At 55.1% G+C, this 18,250-nt stretch overlaps 1 protein-coding gene across 2 annotated transcripts in view; it reads right to left on the bottom strand.

Moving 5' to 3' along the window:
• PPARGC1B (PPARG coactivator 1 beta) overlaps positions 1 to 18,250 on the bottom strand; it is a 105,947-nt gene that overhangs the window by 14,508 nt on the left and 73,189 nt on the right. For both annotated transcript variants that reach the window (XM_032395233.1, XM_032395232.1), the window contains exons 2-7: positions 14,857 to 15,030; positions 8,038 to 8,259; positions 4,646 to 4,762; positions 2,450 to 3,584; positions 1,470 to 1,506; positions 791 to 855 (exon numbers count right to left, since the gene is read on the bottom strand). In XM_032395233.1, coding sequence (XP_032251124.1) covers positions 791 to 855; positions 1,470 to 1,506; positions 2,450 to 3,584; positions 4,646 to 4,762; positions 8,038 to 8,259; positions 14,857 to 15,030 — 1,750 coding nt within the window. The remainder of the gene's footprint in view (positions 1 to 790; positions 856 to 1,469; positions 1,507 to 2,449; positions 3,585 to 4,645; positions 4,763 to 8,037; positions 8,260 to 14,856; positions 15,031 to 18,250) is intronic.

Raw genomic sequence — 18,250 nt, 5'->3', positions numbered from 1 at the left:
GGAAGGAGGCAGGCGCCACAGGCCAAACCTCCCACCTGGACCGGGCCGCCACAGTGCCATCAGTGCTTCCCGCATCTGACCTTGGCCTCCCTCCTCCCCAGTGCACCCAAGGGCACTTGCTGAACACCTGCGATTCCCTTTCAGGGGCTCCTGAAGCCTCCAGGATGGAGATCAAACCCTCAGCCCGGCATTCCTCTCGGCCTTCTGTGATGGCTCCTTCCTGCCCGCCCCCCTTTTGCTACGCAGCGACTCCAGGTGACCAGCCTCCCCAGGGGCACCTGTGATTTCACCCCACGTGCCTCTGCTCCCATCAATCCTGCCCACCAGGGACCTCCTGCCCGCCTCTTCATCTCCCCAGCTTCTGCTCCTCCCGCAAGCCCGGCTCATAAGCCCCCTGCTCTGGAGGCCTTGCAAATCTTGCCGGGCCACACTCCGGCCCCGGCCCGCCCCCTCCTGCGTGCTCCCAGAGCTCTGGCACACACTTTGAACGCGTGTGCCTGGAACAGGACTCGTCATGGCGTGAGTCTGTCTCCTACAGAAGATGGCGGGCTCCTCCGGGGGGGAGATGTGTGTCCCTTTCCTAACCACGCCCTCAGCTCACGTGCCGATCGTTTGCAGCCGATCGGCTGACTCTCCCCCTTACGACACCCTCACTGTGCACCTTCGGGGCCCTGCAGCCTGCGCAGCAGTGGCAGGGAGGGCTCGAGGGGGCCGCTCCGTGTGGGGACTCGTGGCCAGGAGTCGTGTCGGCTCCCCCAAGGGCACCCTACCAGCTGAGCCCCGGGCTCACCTGCCGTGCCACAGAGCTCCACCGTCAAGGTCTGCTCAAAGCTCTTCCTGCCGAAAGGAGGGTCACTGGTGGGGGCGGGGAGGACAGAAAGGAAAGAGGCCAATCAGCAGCAGGCTCCACTTCCCCACCATGCAAGGAGGGCAAGGGGACACTGTGACAGACCCTGGTTCTGCTGCCCACAGACGTGGGTCCCGGGGAGAATTTTCTGGGAAACCCCCATCCTGGCTTAGAGGAATTCAAAGCAGCCTACAGCTCTGGCGGGAGACACAGGAGACATTTTCTGGAGGATGGAGAGAGGGCAAGCATCATCACCCTCCAACACCCTCCTTATTTTACAGAAGGAGCACCTGAGGCCCTGAGTGGGGAGGAGACTTGCCAAAGCCACACAGCATTATCAGCTTTCCCCTGCGGAGAAAAGAATTCCACCCCCCTCCCCCGTCCTGGAGAGGACAGCTTATGAAATGGCCTGAAACCTTAATTCCCCACTTTTCCTGGGCCTGCAGAGACCTCCCTTCTAAGGGACCCCAGCTACCGAGGGCCCCACATGGCAATGAGGGTGGGGGCATGGGACGGGGCAGGCACAGAGCCTGACCACCCACCCAACCCCCCACCCCCGATACACATACCCAACAGGACAAAGACTCATGGAATAATAAACCAGTGATTTCCAAAAATCTACCTTTGTGACAAGGCCAGCATGAGGCACCTGGGAGAGTCTGAAAAGAAGATGAAAAAGAAAAAAATAAGATTCCCCAGCACGGCATCACTAGCAGACGTTTCCCTCTGGAGGAAACCCCGAACTCCCACTGGTGCCAAGCAGGGCTCCCTGTAGGCATGTGACCCAAAAGCCTCCGTCATTTTTAGGGAAGGGCAGGGACAACTTAAAGCCACCTTCCTTCCCAGGGTCTCAGCAACATTAGCAGCGGGAGGGCTACGGGAGGTTTCGGAAAGAGCAGGTGACCCCTTCTGGCCAAACAGTGTAGTACAGTGCGGGGCCGGGGGGAGCCCCAGGAATGGCCAGGGGCTGGAGGGCCCAGGCACAGGTGGACAGATGGATGGACTCGCTAGCTGGACGGGTCGCTCGATACCTCTGTGCCTCAGTTTCTGTGTCTGACGATGGAGATTATGCCCACACCTACCACACAGGCCCCCATGAGGAGTCAGTGGGGTTAAGCTGTGTTGAGTTTTAGACCAGCGCCTGGCACAGCAAGCATACGATAGATACCTGTTATAATCACCACCACTACTGTTACCATTTAAAATTCAACGTCATTAGGGAGCTGGATTTACAGACTCACTCCTTTCGTCACATCACCACCCAGGACATCTTCTTTAGAGCACTTAGCACAATTTGTAATTATCTTCCTTTTTTATTTACTTTGTGATTGCCTGTCTGCCCCACTGACACATAAGCCCCACGAAGGCAGGCATCTCGCTCCGTGTTCATTAAGTGGTGCCTGGCCCATGCGTGATGAGAAACTCAGAGATGGGTGGGTGATTCCTGAAGATCCGCCCAACTAGCCCATTGCACAGAGAGGGAAGTCGAGAGCTGGAGAGGGGAAGGGACTTGCCCAGCACAGGGCTCCTGGCTCCCGGCGCAGTGGGGTACGCCACGCCCCATCCCTGCCCCCTCTCTTGCAGACCACCGACTCCGACTACCTCTGGAAGGGAGCCGTGGGCAGCTGGGGTCCTCATCCGTGTCCCCACACCCACTCTCACAGGGGCTCTCCAGAGCCGGGATCTGGGGTCCCCGTGGGAGCTGCTGGTCTTGGCCACTGTCCTCATCCGTGGGGCTGCCCAGTGCCCCCGCCATGTCGTAGGCCTCGGGAGCCAGGCGCAGCGAGGGCAGAGCTCCTTGGGGCTCCGCAGGGACCAGAGACTCATCGGAGAATGCCAACCAGGGACCCAGCTCCGGGTTCAGTCTCCTGGAACGCCGCACGGGGCACACCGCGTTCTCCAGCTTCCTCCCCAGCTTGGTCCACGGCAGGCCTCGGCCCGGTCTTTTCCGGCCCCACTCCTCCTCCTCCTCCTCTTCCTCCTCCTCTTCCTCTTCCTCCTCCTCCTCTTCCTCCTCCCGCTGCAGCCTGGCTGACCGGCCGGCATGTCCTTTCACCTCAAGCCGCAGTGGGCGCAGGCTGGGTCTGGGCCCGGTGCTCCTGGGCGAAGCTGTGATCCTCACCTCCTCCACGGGGGACAGGTGGCCAGGGGAGGCCTGGCTGTCTCTGGGGGGCCTGGGCCTGGGCCGGGGCGTGAGGGAGGCGTAGACAGGTGTGGCCAGGCGGTAAGGTTTGCTGACATCACAGAGGACATCTTGAGCCAGAAGTTCCCTCAGGATGGAGAACTCGGCCCAGGAGCCTTTGGAAGGGTGTTGGGACCGGGGCCGGGGTTTGACCTGCTTGGAGGGGCTGCCGCAGGGCTGGGGGGCTGGCTCTGGGGCCGGTGGGGGCAGCTTCCTCTGGGGAAGGCAGTAGGTGTGCATGTACCGAATGAGCGGCACCATCGCCCGCATGTCCTCCCGGGACCCCTGGGCGCCGGGGCCTGCCCTGCCCGGGGCTGGGGAGTCCTGGGGCGAGGCTGGAGCCGGCTGGGGGCTCGGGCAGTCCTCACCAGCTTCCTCCTCCTCCTTGGCTGGGAGCTGGGGACTCAGGGCGGGTGGTGGCTGCAAGCCCCTGTCTGGGGAGCGGGCTTTAGTCTGGGGGCAGGATGGCCCCGAAGTGAGGTGCTTATGCAGCTCTGTACAACTCCGACTCCGAGACTGCATCGTGGGGGCCTTCTTGTCTTGGGTGCCGTCCACCTAGAGAGAGAAAGAGGGCCGAGTGAGGAGGGAGCCCCGCACTGCCCCCCCTCCACTCTGCCCCACGCCTGTAGCCACCGGCTGGGGCCCGCGTGGCATCTAGCAGCGCTCAGGTCATGAGGAGCAAAGGAATGACCAGCCTCCTAACAGGCCTCCCAGCCACGGATTTCACCCCTTCCCGGTTCACTGCCGCAGCCCTGCTGTGACCACCCCGCTCCCTTGTACTATACCCTTCAGTAATGGCACCAGGAACCACATTAGTGGTTGCCTGGGTGTGGGGAGAGGGATTAACTGTACATGGGGGTGCTGGGGAGCTTTCTGGGATGACGGCAATGTTCTAAAACTAAATTGTGGTCATGGCTGCACAACCCTGTCCCTTTACTACAAATCATCGAATTGTTCTTTTGAAATAAGTGCCTTTTATGATACATAAGTGAACCCTCCATAAAACTGTTAAAAAAGAAAAAAAAAAACCCTGTTTCTGCCCCAAGGGCATGGGATTGTGTGCAATAGTCTCCTGCAGGAGTGTCCAGGGACCCAAGGGGAAGGACCGAGCGCAGGCTTTAAGTCACGGGAATGCCAGGAATCACCAGTGAAACCTCTTTGAAAGTCTTGGAAGATGGAGTCCAAGGAGGAAAAGGGATTTGCTTTGCTCCTTGGTGTTCACAACAGAGCCTGGGACTCTCCCATGGCTTCCCCCCGAAGAAATCCAAACTCTTTACTGTGGTCTCCAGCGAGGATCTGAGGTTTCTGTGTGTCACCCATTAGAATAAGCTCGCTAAGAGCAGGCCACATCTTCCTGTCCCTGCTCTAACCCAATGTTAGAGCACACGGTGCCTCAAACACTGAGATGTAGGAGAAAGTCCAATGCTCTTTCCAGAACCCCAAACTGGCCTGGGCCTCAAGAAGTACCCAGCGCACCAGCTACAAGGGCTATGTGAGGCACAAGGAGGGTAAATGGAAGGTGACTGAACTCGATACCCCCTAATAAGAGCTGAAGGTTGCACCCCTCAGAGGCCACCTGGGGGCCTGGGTGGATTTGGGGACACGTGCACAAATACCTTGACACAGGGCCGCTGATTCCTAGACCTGAGGCCTGCCTGGCGCCAGGCGGTCCCTTCCTTCTGGGTATCGGAGCTTGAGGTCGGGTAGGACGTGGCGAGGAGGAGTTTCTGCAGCTGTGGGAGAAGCAGAGAGGAGAGGAGCTGGGGCTGTGCTCTGCTGGGGGACATGGAAAAACGTGGCTCGGGGAGAAGTCTGAGCCCAGAGCTAGCAGCTTCTTGGGATGGCGCACGCCCTGACCCCGGGTCATCACAGGACTATGGTAAGAATACAGGGAGGGCATTTCATGAATATGTTCCCATTACATTAAGTATAGAAAGCAGATTGTCTAACAATCTAAGCATCCCCATAAAATGTAAATCGTTTTCAGAGTTACTAACCCAGAGTTACTAACCCCCATAAAATGTAAATCGTTTTCAGAGTTACTAACGCCCTGTGCCTTTGAGAAATCCACACAGATCTTGGGGAATGTCTTCCCACTCTACTGTTAAGATATGACATGAACAGTTTATTGGGACACTCTGCATACACTTATAGTACACACATGTGTGCACACACACAATCTGGAAAGTCGGGCACCACAATGATTCTTTGGTATGGGATTCCAGCTGATTTCCCTTTTGTTCTTTTTGCTTATTCATACTGTTCCATTAAAAGTTAATTTCTTAAATTAAAAAAGTAATACTTGTAAATGGTGTAAAAATATATACCACAAATACTAAGGGGTGGACAATGAGAAGCAAGTCTCCCTCCTGCCCGAGGTGTCCCCTTCCTCCTTCCCAGAGGCAATGACTATTAACCACCTTCTTGTGACCCAATCCTGAGGTTTTCGGATCGATCACACAAGAATGTATGTACGTACCACCTCCAACACACCTGATTGTTTTTACACAGGTGGAAGAATACCAGTTTGTCTAGCTTTTCTAAGTTTTCTATAAAAATTGCTGAGACGCTGTTACACTTCTGCACCCAGAGGGTAGGTGCATGGTGCATCCCAGCAAGAGAGCTGGGAGCCGAGCATCCCTGGAAATTCCACCAGGGATCCTGTCCCAGCAAGACTGAGAACAAGTCGGGAAGCATGATGGGTTTTTGCTATAGCACCAATCTTCCCTCAAGGGATATGCCCCCCAGGTCACCCCAGCAAGGAGTGCCAAAGGCTCAGGCACCAGAGAAAAGGCCACTCCTCACTCCCCTAGAAGCTGAGGATTCCCACCACCCCACCTAGACCCCAAACCAACACACGCAGCTCTGTGATTCTCTGACATGGACAGCAAAAGATCCTTGAGCCGGTGGGAGGGACCTGGTTCTGGCCCAGCTCAGCCCCACTCGCTATGAGACCTTGAGCGAGTCCTTTCCCTCTCCAGGCCTTGGTTTCTCCATTGGCATAATGGCAGCAAGAACACTAAAAGACTAGTTATGAACCTTTTTGGACTCAGGAGTTTCCCAAGGGATAAGACAAAAGCTGCTGACCTCAGAGAGACGCATGGATATACAGAGGTCCATGGGTCCTGGTCAGTCCACCGGTGGACTCTCTGGGACCCATGAAAACTGGGCATCTGGATCACTTCTCAGGGCCTTTCTGAACTCTGCGGGTATGCTGGGAGTCTGAGGGTGAGTCTGTTTCCTGTGCACCTAGCACAGTGCCTGAAGTGCTCAACAGACGTAGGAGGAAAGGCAGTCTGAGGCACGGGAGAGAAACACCCTGTGGCCAGCAGGGGTCGCTCTCTGCCTCTCTGGGGTTTGATCGCTCTCCAGAGTCCCCACACTGAGAATTCCTCTTGGTAGTACTACCGCCAGGACTATCACTTAGATTGTATTTATTGAGCAACTGCTATGTGCCAGGCACCGTTCTAAGTGCTCTCCATGCATTATCTGCTGGACCCCTCTTAACAGCCTTTGAGATAACCGCTATTATCAGCTTCACCTTATGGACCAGGAAGCTGAATCAGAGATATTCGGGATATAAAGGACCCACAAGCACTAACTGCTGGGGCTGGGATTCAAACCCAGTCGGATTCCTGTCAGCAGAAGCCACAACGTGGGACTGAACACATTCTCGTGCCCAGCACACAGTAGGTGCTTACTAAATGTTTCATGCCGCTCTGGGGAACTTGCAGGCAGTGGGAAAGAAGGAAAAGGCTCCTGGACAGAAGTCAGAATACTGACTTGCTCTGTGACCACAGGAGAGTCCCTCCCTGCTCTGGGCCTCAGTTTTCGCAGAGCTGCACTTGATAGTCACCAAGGGCCTTTCCGCTCAGAACTTTCCATGACCTAAGACCCTTCCCAGCTCAATAGGCTCCGATTTTCCAGCTGGGTCTTGTCAGCCCCCAGGAGCTGCAGCGCCAAGGCGGGGACCCCAAGACAGGTGAGTGAAGCTGGACTTCACACGCTCCATGACATCTCAGCTCCCAGCTTCCAACACCCTCAGCCTGCATTAGGGGCAACTGCTTTCAGTAACTTTTGAGGTCTGGACTCCTTTGAGAACCTGATAAAAGCTGAGAGCTTCTCCCCAGAAAACTGCAAAACTGTGCAGAAAACTGCTCATTCCCCCATTCCACATATACTCACAGACGGCATTGAACTTCTGCTGGTGGGAGCATCAACCAGCCCAAGCCCTGTGGAGGGCAATCTGGAACCAGCTGTCTAAACTGAAACATCGGGTATCTGTAGGCCCAAGAATTCCACTGCTAGAAACTCACCCACTTAGATGAGGCAAAGGCCTGTGCCGGGGCACTGACCCCCACAGTGTAGCAATCAGAGTTGGAACAACATAAATCTCCACCAACCAGGAGACGAGTTAAACAAGTTACAGTATATCCTTACAAAAGAACACTACGCAGCTGACAAAAAGGATGGAGCAGAGTGACCTGTGCTCATCTGAGTTTTCAAGACAGTTCACTGAGAAAAGGTGCAGAGCGGTGTATAATGTGGACTCCCTTTTGTAGTTTAAAAAAAAAAGGTGGAAGAGGAAAGTCACAAAACAGATCGGTAACCATGGTTACCTCCAGGCAAGGAGAACACAACTGTGGGATGGATAAGGAGGTTTTGCTTTTAACTATCCACATTTCCTGCTTGAATTTTGACTGTGTGTGCATGCATAACCTTCAGGGAAAGGTTTACATGTGATTTCGAGGGTTCACCACACAAGGAAGGTCAACCGGTGAAATCCCAAAGGACCTACAGAGTGCAGGTGGGCCTGCGGGGTAAGTCCAGCTGCACAGGCAGGAACGGTGAGGCCCGGAGAGGCCTTCCAGGCTGCCCTTCCAGGCTGCTCAGTGGTGCACAGAGAGCCCTGCAGAGGCTGGTGCTGCTTCCCCTGCACCCACAAGCCCACACCCAGACAGCACAGCCCAGCCCACCACCATCACGTCAGCTGGAACTCGGTTCTCACCAGGGAGAGCTCGTCCACCTCAGGCGTCGGGGCCTGGGGCCTTTCCAGCGAGGGGCTGGGGCTGGGGGGTGCAGATGAGGTGGCAGGTGAAGCCGAAGCGCAGGATGGTGCGTCTCCACCGTCCAGGGCCGGGAAGGCAGCCAGACCCACGTCGTCTTCAGGGATGTCGTCCAGGGTCTTGGTGAGCGCTGCCAGGAGGGCCTCATTCTCACTGTCGATGATCTGAAGTGAGGAGCGCGGTGGAGCAGAGAGGGACACGGTTAGTCAGTAGCCTGGGCTCGGCCGTCTGCACGTCTTCTTGGTAGGAATCTGCTCCGCACATGCAGCCGCACCACCATCAGCCCCTTGCCAGATCCTCTCCCGTCCTTCCCCCGCTCTCAGATCTCTCGGTATCGCTGGGACAGCAGATGCCCAAGAAACATGTTAGCGACTCAGGAATCACAGAAGTTTGCGAGCAGGCAGCATGTGATACTGGAAAGCGCCTCGCCCCGGAAGCTCCAATCCTGGCTCTGCTGCTCCTCAGTGTGAGCACAGGGCTGTCCACCTGGAAGACACCTGCTGTCCCTTTGACCGAGGACAGCGGCCTCCCGCACCACAGCCTCCTGTTCTGACTCCTGGGACACAGCCCTTGGCCCCTGAAGCTGGTCCCCGCCTCTGGCAACAGCACCCATTGCGGCCTCCCAGCCCCGCTGACGCTGAGGCCCAGGCAGGCAGCGTACAGGATGGAAGCTCTGGGGTTGGCTGTGACAATGATAACCACAGCAATAATAAACCGCTCCCATGTCCCAGGGGGTCCCTCGGCCTCGCTCACCACTCAGGAGTGGTGGCTCAGGAGCTTGGGCTCCGGAGCTGGGGTTGCATCTCAGATCCCATACTTACCAATCATGGGTCCTCGGGCAAATTACTTAGTTTCTTCATCTGTCCCGCAGAACAATAGTACCTACTTCTTATGGTTATTGTTCAGGACCCGACTTCATCTGAGTTAACGTATATGAAGATGCCTCTCAAACAAATGGTGCCTGGTGCATAATCAGTACTCAGGACCACCGCTCCCATCGCTACTGGGATGATGGTGGCAGTGGTGCGGGCAGCCTCCCCCCCTCCCCCTCCCTCCCCTCCCCGGACACGCATGTACTGAATGGCTACTCTGCGCCCGGCACGGTCCGGGCACCAGTCCTACCGCACGCCAGGACAGGTGCAGCCCCTGCCCCCATGGAGCTTCCTCCCCAGCGGAGAACAGACTTAGAACAAGGGAACAAACAAGATCATTTCAGAGAATGAAAGTCTAGGAAGAAAGTAATCGGAAGCTGCTACGGAGAGAACGGGTGAAGAGTTACAGGCTAGTGAGGGGGGTCCCAGAAGGCTGCTCTGAGCAGCTCGCTGGCACTTCAACTGAGGCCTAGAAGACAAGAAGGCGCCAGGCGAAGGGGTGGGGGGGCAACAGAAGACTCCAGGCAGAGGGGAAAACCTGGAGCAAAAAGCCGGGGACAAAGACTGGGGCCAAGGAGAGGAGCAGAAAGGCTTCGTGAATCCTGCCTCAGGGAAGCCTCACAACGAGGTCTATGATGGGAGTTCTACTCTAATCTCTATTTTGCAGTTGGGGAAACTGAGGCATGTGGAGGTTGAACAAGGTGTCCAGGGTCACAGAGCAAATCCAGGACAGGGGAGGACTTCTACCGAGGCCACTGTGGCACAGATGAGCCGAGACTCGAGCTCCTCCGATGCCTCAGACCTACAATGACAAGGGTCAGCACGCACGTGGCCCGCCCACCCACAGACAGCAGCCCGTGGGCCCCCATGCCCAGAGGCCCTGGAGCGTGGCGCTCACACGGCTCCCAGGTGAGGCACCGAGCACCTGGTTCAGGAAGCCCTGCCCGCTGGGCCTGTTCTGGCAGGAGGCGCCCGCGGTCACGTGAGGCCTCCGCCGCACTCTTTCCCACCCCAGGTCAGGCTGTTTATCCCTTCTTCAGGAAGTGCATCTGAGAATCGCGTCTCGTGACGGCCTTCGGCTGCACTCAGCCCCTTCCAGGCCTTTACAACCGGACAGCGGCTGAGTAACTCGAAGGGGGACATGGGCGGAGAGGACAAACGCGTTTGTCATTTTTGGAACAGAGCTAAAATAAAAGAAAGGTCAAAAGAAGATTTTGGTTGGGCCTGACCCAGGCCCTGGGGAGTGGGGAGTGGGGGGGTGGGCAACAACAAAAGGGCAGATCCGGGCCTGCAGACCCTGGCTCGAGGATGTGATGGGCTCATTTGACTGCCCCCCACCACCACCCTCAGGCCAGAGTCCCCTGTATGCCCAGAGTGATCTGTCTCTCCCGACAGGACCTGAAGGAAGACCTTGGAACCAGGGACCCAGTGACCACTCTGGGGGCTGACCACATCAGACTGCGCCACCACGGGGTGACTGTGAGCAAATCGCTCCTCTCTTCTAAGCCTTGCTGGTTTTTCTGTAGAATGGGAAAACATGATCCCCCTCCCCCCGCACTGTCTGCTCAGGAAGGCCAGGTCTGGAAGTAGTGACGAAAGTGCTCCTCCAGAGGGTGCTCCCAAGCCTCGCTCAGCGCCTGGGGCAGGTGGTACCCAGGCAGATTTGTCGAACAGAACAACGAATGCACCAAACAGTGAATTCTGGCCACTGGGAGATACTGAGATGAGCATCTCGAAGGAGAGATTCTAGAGGGAAGTTATTCAGAAATGATGTCACCAGCACCAGATGGAACGAGAGCTCCCCCTTTCCCACAGGGACACAGGGACACAACCAATGGCCCAGAGATACTATGAATTATCACACACATCAGAGCTGGATCCCTCAGGGATCATGTAATGACCAGGGGTGTTAAGCGTGGGCCCCACACGCCACTGCCCCTCCCTCATATCATTCACCAATTGTGGCTCTTGTTCTTTCCACACCAGTATCTTTCTGTTTTGTTTTGTTTTGTTTTTTAAGAGAAGGAGGGGGAGAGACAGAGGGAGAGAGAGAATCAAGCAGGCTCCATGCCCAGCGCAGAGCCCGACGTGGGACTCGATCTCACCACCCTGAGATCATGACCTGCGCTGAAATCAAGAGTCGGACGCTTAACTGACTGCGTCACCCAGGCGCCCCTACACCAACATCTGTGACAGAGCCCTCCGGGCAATAACTGATATTCCTCATTTCCTTATGAGGAAACCTATTTGTCATTCTTTTTTTGGGGGGGAATGAAGGTCCAGGAAACAGACTTGTCAAGGTCACAGAGCAAGTCAGGGTGGGGGTAGGATTTACTGTGTGCCAGGCACCATGGGAAAATGATGTAAAACAGCCAAGCCCTCAGGAAGCACCCAACAGGCTGGGCCAAAACGAAATGAGTAACAAAAGACCTGCCCCTCTCCTCAGCTCTCCCTGGGCTGCTCCAGCCCGGGAGCAGCCAGCGGGGTTGGAGGCCCTGACCCTGCCGGGAAGCAAGGCCGATCTGCCCACAGCGTCCACAGCGTCTGTCAGCACCCAGGGTAATACATCACAGGGGCCGCACCACCCTCTCCTCTTCGCGGGCCCACTGGCCAGGCTCTGCCTGCTCCACTTGGAAGCGGAGTGCAAATTAATGGAGAGTTAATCAGGGAAGGAAGGGATATTAATAGCCTCAGCCCCACCCCAGCCTTCCTGAGCTGCTCTCAAGCCGGAGGAAAAGGAGTCTTGAAGAAATCTTAGGGAAAATGCTTCACTTTGAAGGCCTAGAAGGGGTCTGAATTCCAGAATGACATAGAACAGGATTTCTGCTACAAGGGACAGAAATCCCGCTTGTCCAGGAGACTCAACTGGGCTCCAGAAAACCCAGGAAATCAGTTTTTCCTCCTTTTTTTCCAGCAGTGGGTCCACAGATTTCATCAGAGTCTAAAAGGACCTGGTGACCCTCCCCTCAACGGATCAAGAACCACTGATTGAATCCACCACATTCCCCACATGGGGAAACTGAGGCCCAACTCAGGGAGCTCCTTGCCCAAGACCACACAGCAAACTGACAGAACAACCCAAAGCCTGCTTCCTCCAAAAATACTTAGCGACGGTTGTGGTCCTGGCCGGAGGACTCTGGAAACGCAGAGACACGGAGGGCACCGTCCCTGCCCCCCAGGAGGTGTTAACCCTGTCACCGTGGCTTGCCCTCCACGCTCCCAGTCTGCTTCCATAGCAGTGGCACCATCTGACTGGGGGAACCCGGCTCTGACCCAGGCAGCATGGCCCCAGGATTCCCAGTGGCCAACTGAGAAAACCAAGCTTGTGGCCGAGAAAGAACCCACGACACGAGCTTGAGGTTTGTGGAATGGGCCATATCTGGTCCTTGGCAGGAAAGAATCACCATCAGTTCCTTCATTCAACGCATGTGATCGAGTCCTTACGACGTGTGAGGGCCCGAGACTAATCCAATGCTGTTTGTCCTCAAGAACTCACCGTCTAAAGGGCACAGACACACAGGCACGCCCGTGCGTGTGCACACGCAGATGGGAGCCCAGGAGAGGAACTCACCAACTGCCTAAGGAGGCAACAGTAGAGCTGGGCCTTGAAGGATTTATTCATCTGATAGCTGTTTGTTAAGGCCCGAGCGAGTGCCAGGCTCTGTGCAGAGCCCGGGGATAGAACAGTGCATAATGCCATCGTGGCCCCCAAGGTCATGGGGTTTATGATGTGTGTGTGGCAGGGAGGCAGGCACTGATCACATAATCACACACATAGGGGCTCATCGTGGGTAATGGGTGGAACTGGCCTGGGCTTGGGAGGGCAGGTGGGGTGTGCAGACCGTGACGGGGGAGGGGCGGGGTGGGCAGGGGTCGGCCAGGGTGCTATCCGTCTGCGAGGGTTCTGCCTTCCTCGCTGGGCTGGGAGCCCTGGGGCCACACAGGCTCACTTGTGCCATAGACCATTTCAAGCACAGAGTGGGATCTCGGCAGGGGCTTGCTGGTGGGTCTGGCCAGTCTGAGGAAGTGGGGGCCTGTTCAGTTCAGGTGGGGCTGGTCTCCATGCAGCATCTAAACCTCTCTCGCTCATCAGCTCTCCATGACCTGAAAGCATTTTCTGGAAGTTAGCCCCCTCTGAGGGAGAAAGCAGCATGGCGTGGGTCTCATCCCTATCGTTCAAATAAAGAATGCAGGTCCCTGGACGAAGCCAGAACTGGAGCCCAGCCGTGCTGCTCTGCACAGGGTTGGCAGAGAGGTTGTTCAGCACTGAGGGGTATGGCTTCCTCAGTTAGACCCTTCCTAGCTGTGTGACCTGGCACCAGGTTACTTAACCTCTCTGAGTTTCACTTTCCTCACCTGTAAAATGGTTATTAACAGTCCTTTCTTTATAGGTTAGAATAGACTTGGGAAAAATCCAGACTCCTCACCATGGCCCACAAGACCCTGCATGATCTGGGCCCTGCCTACCTCTCTGACTCTCCCCTGCTACCCGCAGCTCTTCTGTTCCCCAACACAGCAAGCTTTCCTGCTCCCTGGCTCTGCCCTTACTGCTTCCTCTGCCTGGAAAGTTCTGTCCCCGCTCTTTGAGCTCACATGGCTGCTCCGTCTCATCCTCCAACTGAAGCATGGCCTCCTCGGAGAGGTCCTTCCTGACCATCCAGTCTTTGGATCCCCTTCTCACACCCGGTTCGTTTCTTTTGTGCACGTGTCACGATGACCACGGTTTTTGTGTTAAATGAGCTTGGGTCAGTTTTCTCTCTAGATTGTAGACAGCACAGTGCCTGACGGGAAGAGGGAGCTTCCATTTCTAGAAGGAGCGCTACAATCCCTGGGGACTGAGACGATGCCCATAGCACATCAGCACAACACTTGACATGCGCGCGGCCCATGACTGGTATGATGATTATCTTGCCAGACAGACGTGGGGAGCGAGGCCTTCTCCCGCCAGTCTTTATGGGGGAGCAGATTTCAAGGAAAGAATAATACATCTGATTGTACCCATCACTCAGCTTCAACACGGCGGATCTTGTTTCACATACTACCCTCCCCGACACACCCACACCCACACCCACACCCACAAACGCATGCAGAGCTTGCTGTATTTTGAAGCAAATCCCAAACTTCGTAATATTCCATACTCGGGGGCTTCTTAAAGGAAAGGTCACCCGCCGCGGGCCCCCGAGACTGGACGCAGAGCATGCAAGGTGAGAGGCACTGATATGCACTGCAGTTCTCAGAACTGCCTCTTTTTAAACAATCTCTAGGCCCCCAGCTGAAAAATGAAGACAGCTGTACCCACTCTAAGAGTTGTTAAGAGAATTAAATGAGTTAATAGACACAACAGGGACAGTCCTGCCACAGAGCAGTTGTTCAATACACGTGAGTCATCTCCGTTATGGCGTCGCCGTGGTTACAAAGCCCTGGCTCAGGAGGGAGGCCGACTGGGTTTGCAACCAGCTCAGCTACTGACTAGGTGAATCGCCCTCGGCACATGACTTAACTTCCCGAAGCCTCAGTGTCCTCATCTATAAAATGGGTTCATAATCACACCTGCCTTGCAGGGTAGGGATGAGAATTCAGTGAGATAATACAGGGAAGGGAGGTCTCGGGGTTTTAAACCACCTGGGGCCCACTGAGGGGCTCCCTTCTGACTGGGGTGGCTTAGCAAGAGCAGCTCTTCCCGGCCCTCACTGTGCGGAGGTGGTAACAGGCCCGGCGAGGGGGTGAGAACTACCCAAGATCAAGGGCAGATCCAGGGCATGAGGCAGGGTCCCAAGAGCCTTGGGGGGTGATGAGACTTCTTTGCATGAGCAAATGCAAAAGCAGCTGGGGCAGGGCAGAGTCAGGCTTTCAGGAGCAGAGAGTGACCGCAAGGCTCGGAGGACATACCTGGAAGAGCTCGGAGTCATCGGGGCTATACTGGCTGGGTTCAGTGTCGGAGTTCTCTGGGCACCACTGCAGCTCCCCGAAGCAGGTGGCTGAGTCAAAGTCGCTGGCGTCCAGCTGGGAGAGGTCAAGCTCGGGAAAGTCAGCGCAGAGTTGCTCCTCCCCGGACCCCCCACCCTGAGGAGACAGGAAGGAAGGAGGCGAGTCAGAGCTGGGCTTGGCTGGATCCGGGCATGGACTGAACTTCTTACTCATGGTGCTGCAAACTTGGACCTCTGGCAGCCCTTGGTCAAGGCCTGATTTTGCCATGTGACCAAGAGATACCAAGGTAGGCCCCACCCTCTGGCAAGGGTTGAATCTACCAGGAACTAAGCTAAATCCTGCCTGCTGTTCTCTCCCCTCCTCCTTTGCTCTCCTACATGTCCCTCAACGCCCCACAGCACCTCTTTCTTCTTAGCAGAACTACTGTGTTGAAAACTTCATTAGAAGCTCTAAACAGATACTCATTTACTGTCCCCACCTGAAAGGGGATTTCTGGAATGCAATATTAACAATGAAACAAAACCCAGCAATAATGATGGCTGACATTACTGAGGGATGACGATGTTCTGGAGAAATGCTCAGCTATGTTCTCAGCGACTACGCGTAATGTCTAAAATGTGGAAGACCAGCCATCAGTGGACAATAGGTAAATAAAACTATAATCACCTGAAGCCTGGAAAACCACAGTGCCTCTGAAAAGAATGAGGTAGAGGTATATGCTCTCCAAGACACATGAAACGGAAATAAAAACTAAATTGTAGAATATAGCAGGTAGACTATGATCTCACGTGCGTAAAGAGAAAAATCAAACTACACAATTCTTTGTGTACAATAATACAGATGCAAATGTACAGGAAAAGGTCTACAAGGCTCTAAGCGCACCTGACCATGGTGGGTGGGGGAGGAGGGAGGCACAGAGGACTACGGTAACAGCAGTGACTGAACCAGCGTATCTCAAAGTGTGGTCCCAGGACCGGCAGGGTCAACACCACCTGGGAACGTGTTAGAAACAATGCAGGTCCTCAGGCCAAACCCCGGACCGACTCATCAGAAGGTGATGGCTTTCTGACCCTGGTCTCCCCCATTTAACGACAACCAATAGAAGGGATGCCCTGCAGATTGAGAAACAGCCCGAGCTGAGAGGCTGACCCAGAAATGGCGTACCACAGGCTTTGGGGTCTGGCAGACCTGAATCATAATCCCCACTCGCCAGCTGTGAAACCTTGGGCAAATCTCTTCTCTCTGAAGCTCACCAGCCTCATCTGTAGAATGGGACAACACCCGCCTCAGAGAGTTAAGATTAAACAAGGCAATGTTACAGCCTGGCTCGGAAGATGCTCAATAAATGGTAGCTCACAGTACTAACAACAAATAAGAAATAAGAATAATAAAAACAATAAAGTGTTTCATGGTGGGCAGAGAGGGTGGGACGGCCTCAGAGAACAAGAAAAGGCCTATGTGACACTTAAAAGAAATAGGTTTTGCGCAGGTCTCTTCCTTAATTGTTCCCACTTACTAAGCCTCATAAATTATGAACAAATGTATATTATTAGCTCCACTTGACACAGGAAAAAGGCTTTTATCCGAATTTGGGTCAAATGTCTTAATTGGCATTTTGCAAGAATCCTGTACCCACGGGCAGCACGAGCACCAGGTTCTCTCAAGTGGCTGGTCCCCTGCTCTCAGACTTGGGACCAGGGTGCTCGGCGCATCTCTGCCTCCGGGGACATCCCTGGGATCGCCCCAGGCCCCGCCCAACACACCCTACTACCACAGGTCACCACCACTCAGCTGCCCTGGCCGCAGGGAACACTCGGGTAGATGCTCAGCTTCCTTCTCCTCTCTGTCCCATCAGACCATGGGGATGCAGCGGTCTTGCCTGTTCTAGATGGTCTGTTTCCAGTCTTCGGCTATGGTGGACAGGTCTGCAATATGTGTGTACAAGTCTTTGTGTGGACATAGGCCTTCAGTTCCCTTGGGCAGATACCTGGGAATAGAATGGCTGGGTCATACAATAAGTGTATGTGATTTTGTAGAAATGACAAAATTGCTCTCCAGAATTGTTGTACCATAGTCCACGCTTACCCGCTGTACTGAGAGGGCCCACTGTCCCACACCCTCCCCAACACCTGGTGCTGTCAGTCACCTTAATTTTAGCCAAGCGAGTGAGTGTGTTCCAGCATTTATTAAATGCTACTATGAGCCAGGCACTGAGACATGTAAGACTCAGTTTATTCCCTCACGAGTTGACATTTTGGTAGGGAAGAAAACACATCAATATTTCCTTATAGGTCGTGTCAGTGCTCTGAAGGAAACGGGCCAGGTGCACTGAGGGAGGAGAACAGAGGGAAGGGAAGTCTGCGTTAGTGGGGGAGGGGGGCTTCCTGAAGAGCTGGTGTCTGAGTTGAGACTTGGAGGAGTCAGGCAGTGGAAGATGTGGGGAGGAACGTTCCAGGCCGAGGGCCCAGCAAGGCAAAGACCCAAGCGTGGGCCGAGGCTAGAGCATGAAGCCCTGACCAACGGTCGGTGAGGCTGCAGCTCAGGGAGCCAGGGGGGATGGGGGAAGATGCCTTCAGAGAGGCGGGTGGAGGCCGGATCAGGGAGGGATTGTAAGGGATTTGGGTTTTACTCCAAATGTGATGGGGGTGGAGTCAGCGTCGAAGCAGGCAGATGGGTTAGGCAGGTGTAGCATCCAGGAGAGGGGTGAGTGGAGGGGCTGGGAGGCACCACTAAGCCATGGCGAGGGCTGTGGAGCAGGAGGGAGGGCCAAAGCAGAGACCCCTGAGTGCTGGGCAGCTGGGGTCTCCCTGGTCAGCAAAGGCCCCAGCGATGAGCTCTCTGTCCCTGATCCCTCTCATCCCAGTAACTCAAAGAAGCCACATCTGTAGTACTTGCTTCTTGAGGCTTAGAAACCACTATAAAATCAGAGCCCCAGAACCGCAGACCGGCCAGGAACTAGCAGCCCTGAGAGGTTGTCCAGGAAAGTCATTGCAGACAATCTGGGAGTCAGAGGCCCCTTCAAGAACCAGACAAGAGCTATGGATAGCACTTTTGCTGCCCATAAAATACGTCTGAGCAATGCATGTGTATGCAAGAAATTTATACTTAACCCCCAGGCCTTCACAAATGCAGCATAAGAATCCCTGGCCTGGTTGGTCTACTCCCTTCCCTTTGCAGATAGGGAAACTGAGGCCCAAGGAGGATAATGGATTTTCTCAGGGTCATCCAGGAAGTGTCCATCCCATCAGAACCATGCCGCCTCCTTTACAGAACACCCATAAAATGGCCGTGACTACTGCACTTATTGATTATTCATAGCAGCTCAACATACTCAAAGTGTACCTGGGACATAAAA

Source organism: Phoca vitulina, unplaced genomic scaffold (assembly GCF_004348235.1).
Source record: "Phoca vitulina isolate PV1807 unplaced genomic scaffold, GSC_HSeal_1.0 scaffold83, whole genome shotgun sequence".
Taxonomy (NCBI): Eukaryota; Metazoa; Chordata; class Mammalia; order Carnivora; family Phocidae; genus Phoca; species Phoca vitulina.
This window is presented reverse-complemented; position numbering and strand designations above follow the sequence as displayed.